The sequence below is a fragment of the Triturus cristatus genome, chromosome 8, assembly GCF_964204655.1.
Source record: "Triturus cristatus chromosome 8, aTriCri1.1, whole genome shotgun sequence".
Lineage (NCBI taxonomy): Eukaryota > Metazoa > Chordata > Amphibia > Caudata > Salamandridae > Triturus > Triturus cristatus.
The window spans coordinates 482,067,566-482,082,230 of NC_140591.1; the positions used below are offsets into that span (position 1 = coordinate 482,067,566).

General features: G+C 43.3%; 1 protein-coding gene across 2 annotated transcripts in view; it reads left to right on the top strand.

Moving 5' to 3' along the window:
• LOC146802385 (olfactomedin-4-like) overlaps positions 1–14,665 on the top strand; it is a 192,887-nt gene that overhangs the window by 136,404 nt on the left and 41,818 nt on the right. For both annotated transcript variants that reach the window (XM_085621974.1, XM_085621973.1), the window contains 2 exons: positions 949–1,161; positions 13,759–13,912. In XM_085621974.1, the coding sequence (XP_085478100.1) occupies positions 949–1,161; positions 13,759–13,912 (367 nt within the window). The remainder of the gene's footprint in view (positions 1–948; positions 1,162–13,758; positions 13,913–14,665) is intronic.

Below are 14,665 nucleotides of genomic sequence, written 5' to 3' on the forward strand. Positions count from 1 at the left end.
TGTTCAAGAAACCCAAGAAAACCTCTGCTTATAGCAAGTAAGTCTCATGCAAGTGTTTGTGCTACAAAAGTGTCTTTCACATGTTTTTGGTGGGGCCTTAATCATCTCGATTCTGGGCGGGGTTTGGCAACTGTACAACCTTCGAAAACTGTGTGACATCAGTTTTATTACAGCTCAAACGCAACATTTGTAACTTCACACACTCTTTTTAAGAAACAGGAAATCATTGATTCTTACCTCTGTATCTTACAGTTCAATATTCATTGAAAGTGTGAAAATAATTATACTTTGCTTTGTAGCCCTACTAGCAAGCTCGGATCATTAAATCTCTACAATTCTTTTTAAGCACATTTCTATTACAAATTCTGCAAACCAGACTCTAACAGTATCCTCAATTGAACAGCAAAATGGAGGACCTTGGCAGAGACCCTTAGAACAGCAGCGATCAGTTTTCATTTTATCCTTCCCAGAAATTACAATTATAACTGAATCCAAATAAGTGCAGTAGGTACAACAGCTAAGATTTAGAAATGATAGATGTTAATATAGTTTTCACGAGATCCATTCACTCACATCGCAAATTTCATCATACCGCCAGATCAGTGAAAAGTTCATCCCAAATGCACTTCAAAGATAGGTCAAGAAAGAATGACTACATTTGTTTTTATCAAACTTTGCAATAGCTTGTGAATTATGTCTTCATTGACATAGATATTTAGACATCAGCATACTCTGGTCATTGTTTTCTCTAGTCGATCTTCACAACGTGAATAACTTCAACCTCTCAGCACAGAACCTGCCGATGCACTTCTATCAAACACCATTCACTGATTTGACACTTTCTTCAAGCTCTGATCTCATATATTATGGATCAGAATCCAGTTACCAAGTCGTTGAATATGTACATTTCAATGTTTACAAAATTACCGGCGTGACCTTCTTTTTCAGATCAGTGAATTTACCAGAGTAATCGAAGTGTACGAAATGAAGATTCGGAACTTAACTACGAAAGTGGAACGGATGGAGAAGGGTGGCGTTTCTCACACTGACCTGGATTTTGAATTGTTGAGGCTTGAAATCACAGAGATGGAGAGACTGGTTTCTCAGTTGAAAGACAGAGCTGTTGGAAGTAATCACACTGTTGATCAACTGTACCAAGAGGTGAGACTTCTAAAATAAACCTGTGGTGGGGAACAATGGTTTACATAGCTCACACCTCTCTAGACTGGCGAATGGCTCATAGTGGGAGGGGGGGGGGGCACGATGACGAATGTACACTTTTTTACAATTCCATGTAGGGTCTGGTTCCTTGTAAAATCCCTTTGAGGAAATCACTTTCTTCCTGGAAACCAGCTGATATGTGTAAGTATTATGATTGTATTAACATTTTGCAAAACAATGTGATGGGAACACACTTACATTAAGGGAGAATGGAATGTGCACCACACTTAACTATACAAAAAGAAAGAATATTAAATTAAGATAGGTAACAGGAACAGTTTCATAGTGCGTACACATCACAGGAGCTCACTGCAGATGGAGCAGCGCTTTTGTCTTAGAAGACTTCACAGCGACATAAAATGGAGGCACTGGTGAGAACAGTATCTGAGTACTACAACTGAGAATTTTCCAGTTATTGTGTGAGAAAAGAGTGCACATCCGTGTGTACTAGGTAAATCCAGCATCCAGCATGCATAGGACTTAATTGAGCATTTGATAAATCAGTAGCAAAGATGGATTCAATATGCAGATAGGTTGTAATCTGCTGGGTTTGTAGTCCATGATCAGCTGCCAGGTGTCACAGGAGTCATTTTTTCTGCAGCACACTCAGAAAGAAGAAAATACCTCGAAGGATTGTATTTGTGCAGGAGAGTGTCTTGCATTGGCGCTAGGCAGCACACAGAGCACCAGCACAGAGAGCAGGAATGTGCCACATGTTAGTAAATATGGCACATTCCTGCTCTCTGCATTTGACACAGCGCTGCAAGTTGTCTTGCTTCATTATGCTTGCATTAAATATTGGTAAATGTGGCCTGTGGTGGCTTAGATCACCATCTGAAAGAGTGAAAAAAAAAAAAAAGTGCAATGAAGACCCAATCCTGTTTTCAGGTTCTCAGTTGTTATATTACTCTGAGTGATGCTATATTTTGTGTGTGTTTTACTACACATTATCCGACATTTCAAGTGGCCCATAGTGCTGTTTGGTGTTGAGGTATGCAACTTTTGAGGATACTTGGAACCTGAAATACTCAGTTTTAGCCACTGACTGTGCGTTTTCTACCCCTAGTTGGAGGATGGTATTTTATCCTCTGAGCATTTTAATCATAGGGGGCCAGATGCATCAACAGTTTTGCGCTTCACAATTAGAAAATCGCAAAATAGTATGCATGAAAGTGTGTTTAACACTTTCTGCGATTCCAAGGGGATCACAAATGACCTACCTCATGAATATTAATGAGGTAGGTCGCAATTTGTGACACCCTAGGAATCGCAAAAATCACGGGGATGGTGGCAAGCTGGGGTCAGCAGACTACCATCTCCGTGATTGCTTTTAAATAAAGCAATCTTTTTTTTTTTTGCAGCCCATTTTCCTTGAAAGGAAAACAGGATACTTTTCAAAGAGAAAATGAAAAGATTTCTGTGGAACCACTGCCTGCTCTTAGAAAATGCATTTACAGACATTCACAAAGGGGAAGGGGTCCCTTGGGGACCCCTTCCCATTTGCAAATTGGTTACCACCTACTTGAAGTAGGTGGTAAAATGCAAATGCGCTGCATCGTATTTGGCAATGCAGCACGCACAATGAAATTCCTTTTATTTATTTTGTTTACTTACCTCCGTTGGGCCATATTTCGTAGTTTACTATCCCCCACCCTGCTCCTCCCCCGCCCACCCCACCGCCCCGCAGCACTCCCTCCACGGGCCACTACTGCCTGTAGGGTTTATCAAACCAAAATGGGCAACAGACCATATTGTGCAGCTACAAATGCAAGACGAAAGCACTGGGTACCATGCTGAAGGAATATTGGATATGTTGACACAGTACTATCAATACCTGCATAACTCTCACTATTTGAAGTGTACATAGGATATTAACAAATTGTCAAAGCTTTATTTCGGCAATTGCAAGTCATAAAAGCAATAAAATACACATTCAATGAAAATACAGGTGAATAAAATTAATAAAAACATGAACTCAAAAAGCCGAACATGAGAGCCTAAGCACCGCTGCATGCAGGAGTAGTTAACAGCATACCACACAACATCTCTTCGCCTTCGCTGAATCATAGTGAAATACATGATTAATTATATGTTAGGCAAATAATGAATAGCAAAGTTGAAAAACATGATTGACGGTGTAATATCAAAAGGAGATTATGGAAGGGATTCTCGTATTGGGTGTCTAGCTATGATCCTGCATCTTAAAACCCACATCCAGCTCAGAAACTAGGCCACTTAGCATGCATACAATGAACAATGATAAGACACAAGGATTCTCAGTGCAACAGAGCTGCTTCTTGTTCCCAAGATTTTACATATAGGTTTTACCATTCATTACGTGGATTTACATATGCTGGGCATACAAACAGGGCGTGGGAGATAGTTTCCATTTGGGCCATACAAATGGGCATTTATCATCCCTTTCGGAGCCCCAATTACTTGGGAAGATTTTAATGGGAGGTGTCCTACCCGAAATTGGAAGTAAAGTCTTCTTTCGAACAGGATAGATATAATGTCCCAAAATGCTTCAGGAAAGTGGCAGTATTTGAATTCTAAAAACCTCCCCGTCAGGTATGTGCTCTCAACTACTCTGTCTGTCAAAATCATTAACCGATAATGTTCTTTCAGTTTTGCTTTAGAGAGAAACAAATCACTAGATGGATTATCTCATTGTGCTTTCATTACCATATTGGTCAATGTATTTTTGATGTTATGTGGCCAGTTAATCCTGTGGACGTGATCAGCCTCCATAACGCCCCTTAGGGCTTTGGCAAAATGAGCCAGCTCAGGGATAGAACACAACCCACATTAGTACAATATTGGGCAGAGTCTTACTTTATTGGCTAGAATCTTTCTGCCTAAGTCCAGAAACAGTGGTTTAAGCGGGGTGCTTTGAAGGAGGCATGTCACCTTCCTCAAGAACGTATTCTCCGAGGTAGTAAGAGTAGATATGTTCGAGAAGCTCCAAAGTTCTGAGCCCTAAAGGACTAAAACCAGAACCTAGGTGTTAAGAATTGCAGGACTGGGCTAATCGGTTTGGAGAATGAGCTGTTGAATTCTTTGACTAATGCACCAGTGATTTGACTGAGTCTAAAAGCCATTAGTTCCACTTAAGGTTTCCATGACATAATTGAGGCCAAAGTAACACCAAGATAACAAAAGACCTCGGTTCTCTTAAGCGGCTCATCGCCCAGCCTTACACTGTCTTTAAATTACTTGTGCTGATTAAATGTCTTATACTTTATTGTTGAAGTATTAATAACAAGCCCCGAATCCTGCAAAATTCATCAAAGCAGTGCACGCTGTAACCCACAGCGTGTCATCCACGAACATTAAAATAGGGGTTTTTGAGCCGCCCAGGGTGAGGGAATCAGTAGCGAGACTAAGAAAAACTGGGAAATGTCATTGATAAACAAAGAGAACAACAAATGGGGGTAAGGACACACCCTTGCCGTACCCCTTTTCTTATAGGAAAGCAGTCAGTGAGAGTGCCCTGAGCACCTCAACGCAGTTGGGCAAAGGTGTCACCGTGAAGTACTGTTATCAAGGAAAGCAGAACCTAGGGTATTCCCAGTTCAAGCAAAACCAACCATAGCTTCTGTCCTTGCCGAGAACTACCTTTGGCCAATAAAGGAGCAGAAAGCAGAAGACTTTGATTGTACTTACATGCTCAGGAAATCATTATCCAAGATCCATCCCTGAATTTTGGCCAGTAGTAAATGTGCACACATTTTGTGCACTGAGTCGATACGGCTAATTGGTCTATAGTTCCCTGGAAGGGATTTATCACCTTTTTTTAAACAATAGGAATAAGTTCAGCAGCCCGCCAGAAGTCCTGTATTGGAGCTCAACTTGCTGTAGCATTTGCTAACACTAGAATGTATTTTGACCAATTGTCCATATCTTGCAAAAATAAGTCTGCTGGTATGCTGTCAAGGCCAGGCTCTCTGCCCCTTGCACCTCCATCTAGAGTGGCTGAGACAGCGGCAATCTCAAAAAACAGTTCTGTCAGAGCATCGGACCAATATCGATCTGATCGCATGAGTCGTCCACCTCAGAATATAAAAAGGAAAAGTAGTTGATCCATGTGTCAGGGGTAATATGATTTTGCAGAGCTGGTGGATGCCCTATTCTTCCCTACTTTACTAGGAACCAGAATATCACCGAATCTTTACCAGATGAGGCAATGTTTAACCCTTGCCATCTCTCATCATCCCACTTTCCTTTTTCCTTTACTTGGATGACTTTATATGATTTCCTGGCAGGTGAATACATATGGATCTTTAACTTTTATGGCCACTACCAGTGACTTGCATGCTTGTCTGCATTCCTTGTTAAACCAGTTCATCTGAACAGGGCAATGCTTATGCTTTGTAGTCAAAGGTATGTGAAAATAGGATTTTCTTTTCTTGAATAGCTTGATGTGTAAATCTGTCATTGTCTTTTGGTCCTCATGGCATGTGCTGATGATAATTTCTGCTAAAGCGGATGATACATCCTCTTTTATAGCGAGCATTGTGTCAGGACTGTTGGCTACCCAGGACCACTTAACAGGCTGCATATCATTAGTCAGGAGCAAATCCCTCATTGAGGGTAGGAGGAGGGGATTGGCCACCCTTTCAGCACTAGAGGATTCCATGGCAAGGCACAATGAGTTATGATCCCTCTCCAGTCTTACTGTAATGATCAGATCAATAAGAAGAGACCATAGCCTTACATCCAATAAATAGTAGTCAATGCGACTGGAGTGAAGGCTATTGCTATATATATATATATATATATATTTTTTTTGCATCTTTTATATAGCGCGAACTCGACCCGAAGGTATTGTAGCGCTGTACATGAGCACCGTATTTACATTACACATTCAGGCATGGGGAGATTAAGTGATTTGCCCAGAATCACAGGACGTGGACGCGACCTCGAGGCACGAACCCTGGTTTCCTGCACCAAAGTCGGCAGCGCAGCCGACGGACCACATCCCCTCCCCTATATGTATTGGCTCCATTCCAATTGGACATAGATCTTCCATTGACTGCACTGAGCCCCCACTCAAGGGATAAAGCTTTAATTTGTAGGGCAGCTTCTGTCCATTTAACTATGGGTGGAAATACCAGTCGTGGGATGCCCATATCTTGTCCTCCTCAATAGCTAGGTGGATGTCTTCGCTGCCCATAGGCTCAAAAGTAGAATTGAAATTCCCTGCTGTTATTAAGTGGGAACTTTCATGAGATGTTTCTAAATGTTCTTCCAAAAGCATGACAGTTTTGGACTTCTGTCCACCCCTCATCCTTCTTGCATAGATATTATAAATGTCAATGTTGATAAGGAGACTTACTACCAGACAAATCGCCATGATATCTGGGCAATCAGTGGAAAGAACATGGTATGCTTTGCCTTATCCATATAGTCAGTCCTCTCGTTAGACGACCCACTGGGCCGTGTAGTGCAGGCACAAAGAAGATCGGATAGCTAGGTTTAAATAAGGAGTCAGTCGCCCAAGTTTCTTGAGATAGGCAAATATTGAAGGAATGCATAAAGGTGCTCCAGAGTGGTGAGGCAACCTTTTATCTCTGTCCAGCTATTTTCCATGAAATCATGGACGTTTGAGTTTTAACCTGAGAGGGGTTCAAGTCAAAATAGATAATTTCAGTCCTTGTCAGCACGTGTGCCCAATTGGTCGCTTGCAGTTGGGAGATTTTGAACGGTGTGCACTTCACATATCAATGAGATGTCTGTGCTGGGCACACTAGTGGATGGATCGGATGGCGTTCTAAGGGGCCCTCAACTGGTGTCAGCCAATGTCATGGGTTGGGGACCAAAGGTTGACTAGGGGTTAAAGGGAGTTTGCACCAAGCTGGGTTCAAAGCTCAGGGAAATTATACTTAAATCGTATATTTGTATTAACCAGGTGTAAGGTACGAGCCTTGAAGTCCACTAAATTATCTACTAAATCTCTCTGGCTGAATGATGGTTCAATACTATCAGATTGGGAACCTTCCTGAGAATGCCTCCGAGGCACCCTAATGTTTTTTCTTATTATCAAGTAGCAACTCCCCACCTGATGCATCCAGTGAATGCTGTTACATGGTGAGTCTCCCCTATCCCCTTCTGTAATTCTGTTCTCCCATCTTTATATGGGTGTAACTATGTGCTTTTTAAAATGCCTTGGTAATATTATTATTTATTCATCAGCATTTCTTCAACTCCCTTAGACATGGATGATGGAAGTTTGGCAACATTAATCAGAAATACTGAGTACCTGGAGTCAGAGGCCAGTGGCACAGGCCGAGAAAAAGAATTCTGCCTAGGCATAGAACCATGGTGCAAGGGTGCCTGCACTGGCACATGGCATCCCATTGGGCGCTGGGGCAGGGGAAAGCACAGGGATGCACCATATATTGTTGTACACATATCGCATCACTGTGCTTTGAAAGCGACTCAGTGAGGCACAGCCAAATGGCTTGCGGCACACACTGAGTCACTTTCATTGTAAATATGGCGCCCGGATCTTAATTAGGTACCATGGATTATGGTCTGGACTCATAAAAATTTGGATAAAGTCCATGACGAGTCCTCTCACCAACATCACAACGCAGTCTACAATGGACTCCCCAATGCAATAGCAAACATACCCAATGAGATACTTGGGTATACATTTCCATTGTCACACAGAAGTGGTCAACCGTGAAAACTATGGGATTCCTATGAGTAGAATAGCAACCAATATCGACAGATGTATTCCCCTTTCCCTGACTTTGGCGGGCAGAATAGCAGTGATGAAGATGGTGATTTTGGCACAATTGTTATATTTATTTATGAATATACTAGTGTCACTGAACCGTAGCTTCTTTGGCACGCTCCTTACGAAACTCACCTGTGCTGGAAAACGGACACGTATTAGTCTGAAAAGGCTTCAAAAGTCTTACGGACAGCGTGGATTTGTGCCTCACAACTTCAATGCACACTTCTTGATAGCCCAGGCACAATTTGCAGCACACTGGTTTTACAACATGAGGCAAGCACCACAAAGGGGGCAGGAAATGGACCTGGCAGACCCATACCCACTTGAAACGGTTTTGTTGAAACTTCCTACTTGACCTAGAGGTGAAGTCCACACTGTGCACTGTTCTATGTGGGCATGGACCAGACTGACGCAGATGTGTAAGGTGGAGATAATGTATATACCCTTAAAATACAACCATAGAGTGGCAATGACGGGAGAAAGACATATGGATAAGAACCAACAATCAAGTTAGTTTTACAAGTTAGGGGACCTATATAATGAAACAAAATTGATCTCCAGAACTGAACATCTGTGCAAGGGGAGCTACTCCTCCTTCGATGTTTTTTATTACCAAAGATTAGGAGAATCGATCATGCATGCGTTTCCAACCGTTCCACATGAACCAGAGGGAGGTCTACTGAGCCTGGCAAGTGCAGGTACCAGCCCTTAGAAAGCTTGTCACGCTGATGTTTAATGTGGTACTGAGAGGCATGAAATCTAAAGATATCAGAGCCTGAGACCGCTGGTTGAAGGATATGGAAACTGACATTTCGAGTGAGCAATGGGAATTAAGCTAACAGCAAAGTAAACACGTGTCTGTCAATGGTCGGCATAGATTACGTCCCTATAAGTACCTACACTGGAGAACAATAAATGTACTATGTGCCACGCCCATGGGTGTGGCACCTAGTACATACTTTATACACTTAGCAGAGCACTGCCCGAACATAGTTTAGTTCTGGCAGCAACTATTTTCCATGTTGAGATGACTGAATTGATACTGGTGGCAGGCCCAATGCTGGCTCTCCTGGGTTATGTAAAACAAGTACCTCAAACTTGTAGAAAATGTGTGAGCATAACCTTGCTGTTGGGGAGGAGATGTGTGACAATGATCTGGAAACAGGTGGCAGTGCCCACCGTGGGTACCTGGATAAAAGATACATCCCAGTATAACACATACTCTGAAGCGTAAGCCATGTTACATCCCAGGACATCAAAGCCAAGAGATATATGGAACACCCTGAGGAATTATCTGCCAGGCATGGAAGCTGTAGAGATAACCCTGAAGGGAGACTTGAGTGATGTCAATGTCGAATAGATCTGCAGGCGACCGTGATAGATATGATCTGTACTGTATTGTGGTGTGGAAACTATGGCTGGACCGCTTGTTCCGCATTATGTTGTTATGAGCTGGCATATTATATGCTATGACTGCATGTTAAACTGATGGAAAATTGAAAATAAAGAGTTAAAAAAATATAATTATGTAGGCAAATTTTGCAAAATTATAAAACCTCATGTTATGCAAAATGTCTCCGATTTCATAAAAAGTTTGCAGTTGAGATACTGGTTTGTGCAGTAAATGCCTCACCAAGAGACATTTTCTGCATTATCAGTCTCCTGCCTATATCTTGCATGACTTTTTTACACTAGGAATGCTCTTGCATGAAAAAAGTCAAGCAAGAGGCCAACAAACCATATGTTGCACTGAAAGTAGAATTTTGCAAACTCTTTCAGAAGCAAAGTATTCAATGTCACAGATTCAAACAGAGATCTTTGTGGCCTAGCATTACTACTGTTTCCTTAGTGGAACAATGTAAGTGTTACTGTCACTTACTGTTAACCTAGCTCTTAACATTTTAACATGGCTCCCCATTAATTCAAAAGGGAGAGCACACAAACTGAGTGAACCTAATTCTACTCTAGTGCCTGTGGGTAAATGATCCAGATGACTTCGAAAATGCCTTCACACTACATTTTTTATTTTTAGCAGAGTATTATATAGCGCGAACTCGACCTGAATCCAATCAGGTATCAGAGCGCTTTACATAGGACCAGTTACCTTACATGAGGACACACATTCATTTGTTTTGTTAGGCACAGGGAGATTAAGTGATTTGCCCAGAATCACAGGATGTTTAGCGTCGTTACCGAGACTCGAACCCAGTTCCCCCAGGTCCGAGGTCGAACGCCCTAACCGTTACGCCAACTCCTCTCCCTACATTCTTCCCACTTCGTATCAATCCAGCAAAGCCAATACAATATTTGAGGCCTGATGAAGTATGGTGAAAGGGTAGTACATCACAAATGTCAGGGATATCCCATTTGCCTTATTACAACTATATTAGAATATAATGCACTGGGGGAACCCTTAGACCCAAATTACTGAAAAATTCATGCAAGGCTGTGTTGGGTGAATGGGAGAGAGCAGAACAACATCCTATCTATTGAGATATGGCACTGTTTTCCTCTCTTCCTCTGCTGGCGCACTTCAGGCGTCCATGCCCCAAGGCACACACCCTTGTGTCATAGTGCAAGGGTGTGTGCATTCTATAAGGAATAGTTTTTGTACTGGAAGGGGAGGCGTATCTTTTTGGTCTTGTAAATATGGTAATATGTCGAAACACTATTGGTGTTAAGTGAGAACACCAACACAATGCCCATGAAATACCTACCTAGGGCTGAGTAAGGCGATGCAGCTATTTGTGCTGCGTTGCGTTACTCTATATTTTTGGAGCCAATCAAAGCAACGCAGAATGGCTTTGTGTGCCTTCTAAAATATGACTTTCAGGTTTGCTTCGCTCTTGCACCACGTTTCTTCGTGCAAGAGCGACGCAAACCGGGTTGTAGGAGAGTAGGATCTGCTTCTTATACTTACCCCCACTTTTTTCTCATGTTTCACTGTCTGGCTGGGATCCTGCTATCCAGGACCCCAGTCTGGCTGCTTTCTCTCTAAATTGATTGTATGTACTTTAGGTACACCACAGATTGGATTCTGGGGTACCCTTATAAGTCCCTAGAATATGGTATACTATACACCCAGGGCATAGGTACCTTAGAGGCCTCTCAGGGGCTGCAGCATGTATTATGCCACCCGTGGGAGACCATTCAAAATGAAACCACAGGTCTGCTATGGCAGACTGTGTAAGGTGGCGCATGCACCCCTTACTTAGATATAGGTTCACTATATCTATCCATATCACTGAACATATAAAACTATCAGTTACCCCTATGGCAGGCCTTATCAATCCTGAAGGCAGGGTGGTGGGTTTTATGTGAGAGGGTGCAACTGCATGAGCAGAGCCCCTCTGCAGCCTTCGGAACCTCTATTCCGGGGTTGTTTGTGATGCAGCCAACCATTTACTCTTAAGTGCATTATAATCCCCCGGTAAATGCCAACTTTAAAATGGCTGCATGGAAACATGTCGTGTTTGGTGTCAAACACCTTGGATTCATACCTACCCGCCAGTAACTAGTGGGGGAGGTATGATTGCACCCTATTAGAGGGAGAAATATGACTACACCGGTACACCCAGTACCAGCTTCACAGAACCCTGGCATCACAAAATGGATGCTGCCAGCCATAGACACGCGTCTGCCCTCCTGCTGCTGTACGAAACTCTGGCAGGGGAAGCTGGACAATAGGTTTCTTGTCACAGGGAGTTGTGACCACCTCCTAGACAGGCTTTAGTGTATTGCGTCTGGGTGGGTGCACTCTGAGAGTGCTTTGATGTCTGCACTGGGTGCACATTTGGTGTCCCTGTGCATAGTCCAGCTCAAACCGGTTGCGTGGGGGCTATCAGCCCCTGCTCAACCGTGAAACTAGACAAAGGACATGGCTGTAGCCACCCCTCTGTCCTGACCCTCCCATAGATGGGTCCCCAGAGTTTGTTTCACCCCTTCCGTGGGTATAAAGTAGGAACCTCTGGCTACAGGACTTTAGATTTACCGGGACGAAACTGCTACAGAAACCAAGTACTTCAACTATCTACACTACGTTGGATGACCGAAGAATCTCCCTTGGAGTAAAGGAGTTACTCCCATGCAAGGCAGGCACCAAAGATGCATCTGAATGGTTTGCTTCTATGCAGCTCCTGAAGGACTCTGAAGATTTTTCAACACAGGAGGTGGGTTCCTAAGCTTCCCTGAGGCTGACCAGTGCTCTCAGCAAACCTGAGACCCGCAGCCCTCGTGGGAACCGTGCAACCTGAACCCCTGGACACCGTGCACATTTGCAGCAGCATATGCTTTTTGGCGATCCCTGAAGCTGTGCTTTGGGCTACTTGTAGTCCAGACCCTGAGCAGTGAATCCACTGACGATTACCGGCTTCTACTCCACGAGTGTTCAGTAGGCTGGTTTTTAAGTGTTTCCTCTTAAGGTACCTTCGCGATCCCTGGTCTGTCGACCTGTGGGTCCCTGAGAAGGGTACTTTAACTTTCAGTGGGCTTTCCTGGTTGCTCCAGATGTGCCCTGACTCTCCGTTGCTTGGGGAGTCCACAGGACCTTGCTGGTCCACACCGAAGCATCTTTTCTCTGATGGCGTGGGTTGCCGTTGCTAAGGCTTGTTGGTCTCCAATCCAGACACCGACCCCCAAGCACACGACATCCTTCGTGGGACAGCTTGCCTGTGGACTTTGGTCATCATCGATGTCTCCTGGTCTCTGTGGCAGCAGAGTCAAGCTTCACCTCTTCACACCTGAAACACCCGGGCATTCATCTACCGAACCCCTGGTCACTGGCAAGTGACCTAGACTCTGTCCCCTCTGCTTTCAGTTTCTTCTCATCTCTGAACCAGGCTTGGATCACACCGGACACTTCTCCTCTTCCCAGCAGCAGCACTTTGCAGCATCACGCCATTGAAAACGACAAAGATTCCCAATACCATTTGACACCTATGCACCCGGTAAGTGTCCTTAATCTTTAAAATTACAACCGCGACTTTACCATAGGATTGTATGGAGCTTTCGGCTGTGTTCTCACACTGCACGCGTCCCCCGTGGGTCCCCTGTATGTGCCCTGTCTCACTACCTTGGGTAGTTCCTTGGGGTCCCAGTGAGTCTACATGCTCTAGGCACTGTGTCTAGTCAAGTTGTGGTTGTTATACCACTTTCTTAGTATACGGTTTGGTCTTCCCTTGGAGCCCACTATGTATTGTGCTATTTACTGTTGTTCTAGTGCTTTAATATTGTGTATCTTGAGCTCTAATCATATAAAGAGGTTAGTAGAAAGTGTTTGGTAATAAACACATATATTTTATATATACCTTGTGTGGTTCTCCTTTCATTTTATCATTCAGGAGGTTATAATCTGATAAACCAAGCTGCTTTACATTCCTTCGAGACTTAGCCTGAAGGCTGCTCTCCATAGCTACCACTAGGATAGCTTTCAATAAAGGTTGTCTTTAACTAAATCATCAATAAGGTCGTTTGGACTGGTGCAAGGTGCCCACTATAACTAGTGGACAGCATATACCTGGCCAACTTCTCACACGGGTCATATATATGACCATTATTGTAGGGCTTGCAATATAAAAGTAGCGCAAAGACAAAGCATTAGTAAATCTAGACCAAAATCAGTCCATTATGTTCGTGCGATCATCTGCTTCTCACTCACTTATTTTGGGCTCAAAGCAGTACAATCATCAGATTTCTCAAAGCCGACAGAAAATCAGTTAATACTTCCTGTGTGCCTTGCAAAGAAATTACAGCTTTCTGTGATGATGAGTAATTTTACCTGCGTTTTTCGGCAGATCACCAACATGAGCGCTACAGTACAAAAGCTCGAAAGACTTGATAAAAACAACCTCCTTGCAATCCGCCGAGAAACTGTGGCTCTGAGGATGCGACTGAAGGAGTGTGAAGAAAATAGAAATGAAGGGAAAGCTCTCGTGCCTGTCCCTGCGGGTGAGTCTCTTTAATTCTTTAGCACAGCAGGAAATAGGGGTAGTCTTTGGGCAAGAGAAGGAAGGGGAGACATTCCCTGAGGGTGCAGGCACTGATGGAGAGAACTTCCGCCGCGTCTTTCTTTGTTACAGCCGTTGCTTCCCCGGGCAGTATCCCTCTGAAGTCATTTAATATTTATAAGACACAGCACATGCACCTATTTATGTACTATTTATGTAAATACATCAAACTTTATCAAATTGCAAGCATTATAATACACTGATAAAAGGCCCAAAAGCAAACTAAAATCATAGAAGTGAGTGCTTGAGACAGGCATCTGTTGCTGAGAAAATGTAGATGAATTAACAAGTCAATGTCTTTTAGGTATTGCCTAAATTTAAATGAACAAGATGTCATATGATTTTAAGAGAAACCAGGCATTCCTAAGCATGGGAGCTGGATACAGTAGAAAAGAGAAATGTAAAGGAGCAGGGGCACCCATACAAAAGCATGATGCACACAGCTGAAAGCTCCCGTTCAAACTCCTCACCTCCAATAGCAACACTGTTGCCATCCGCTCAGCAGCCACCAATTTTCAGGTGAGAAACTAGAGGAAGGTGGAAGGAGGGAAAACTGCAGAAAGTAAAGCAGGGTTTTCATCTTAGAACAGTGCCAAGGGCAATAAAGCACAGGAATTTCAAATGCAAACCATGTCTACCACTAAATGAGATACATGTCAAAGAGGTGGCATGTCCACAAGCCAGTCCCAAGAGA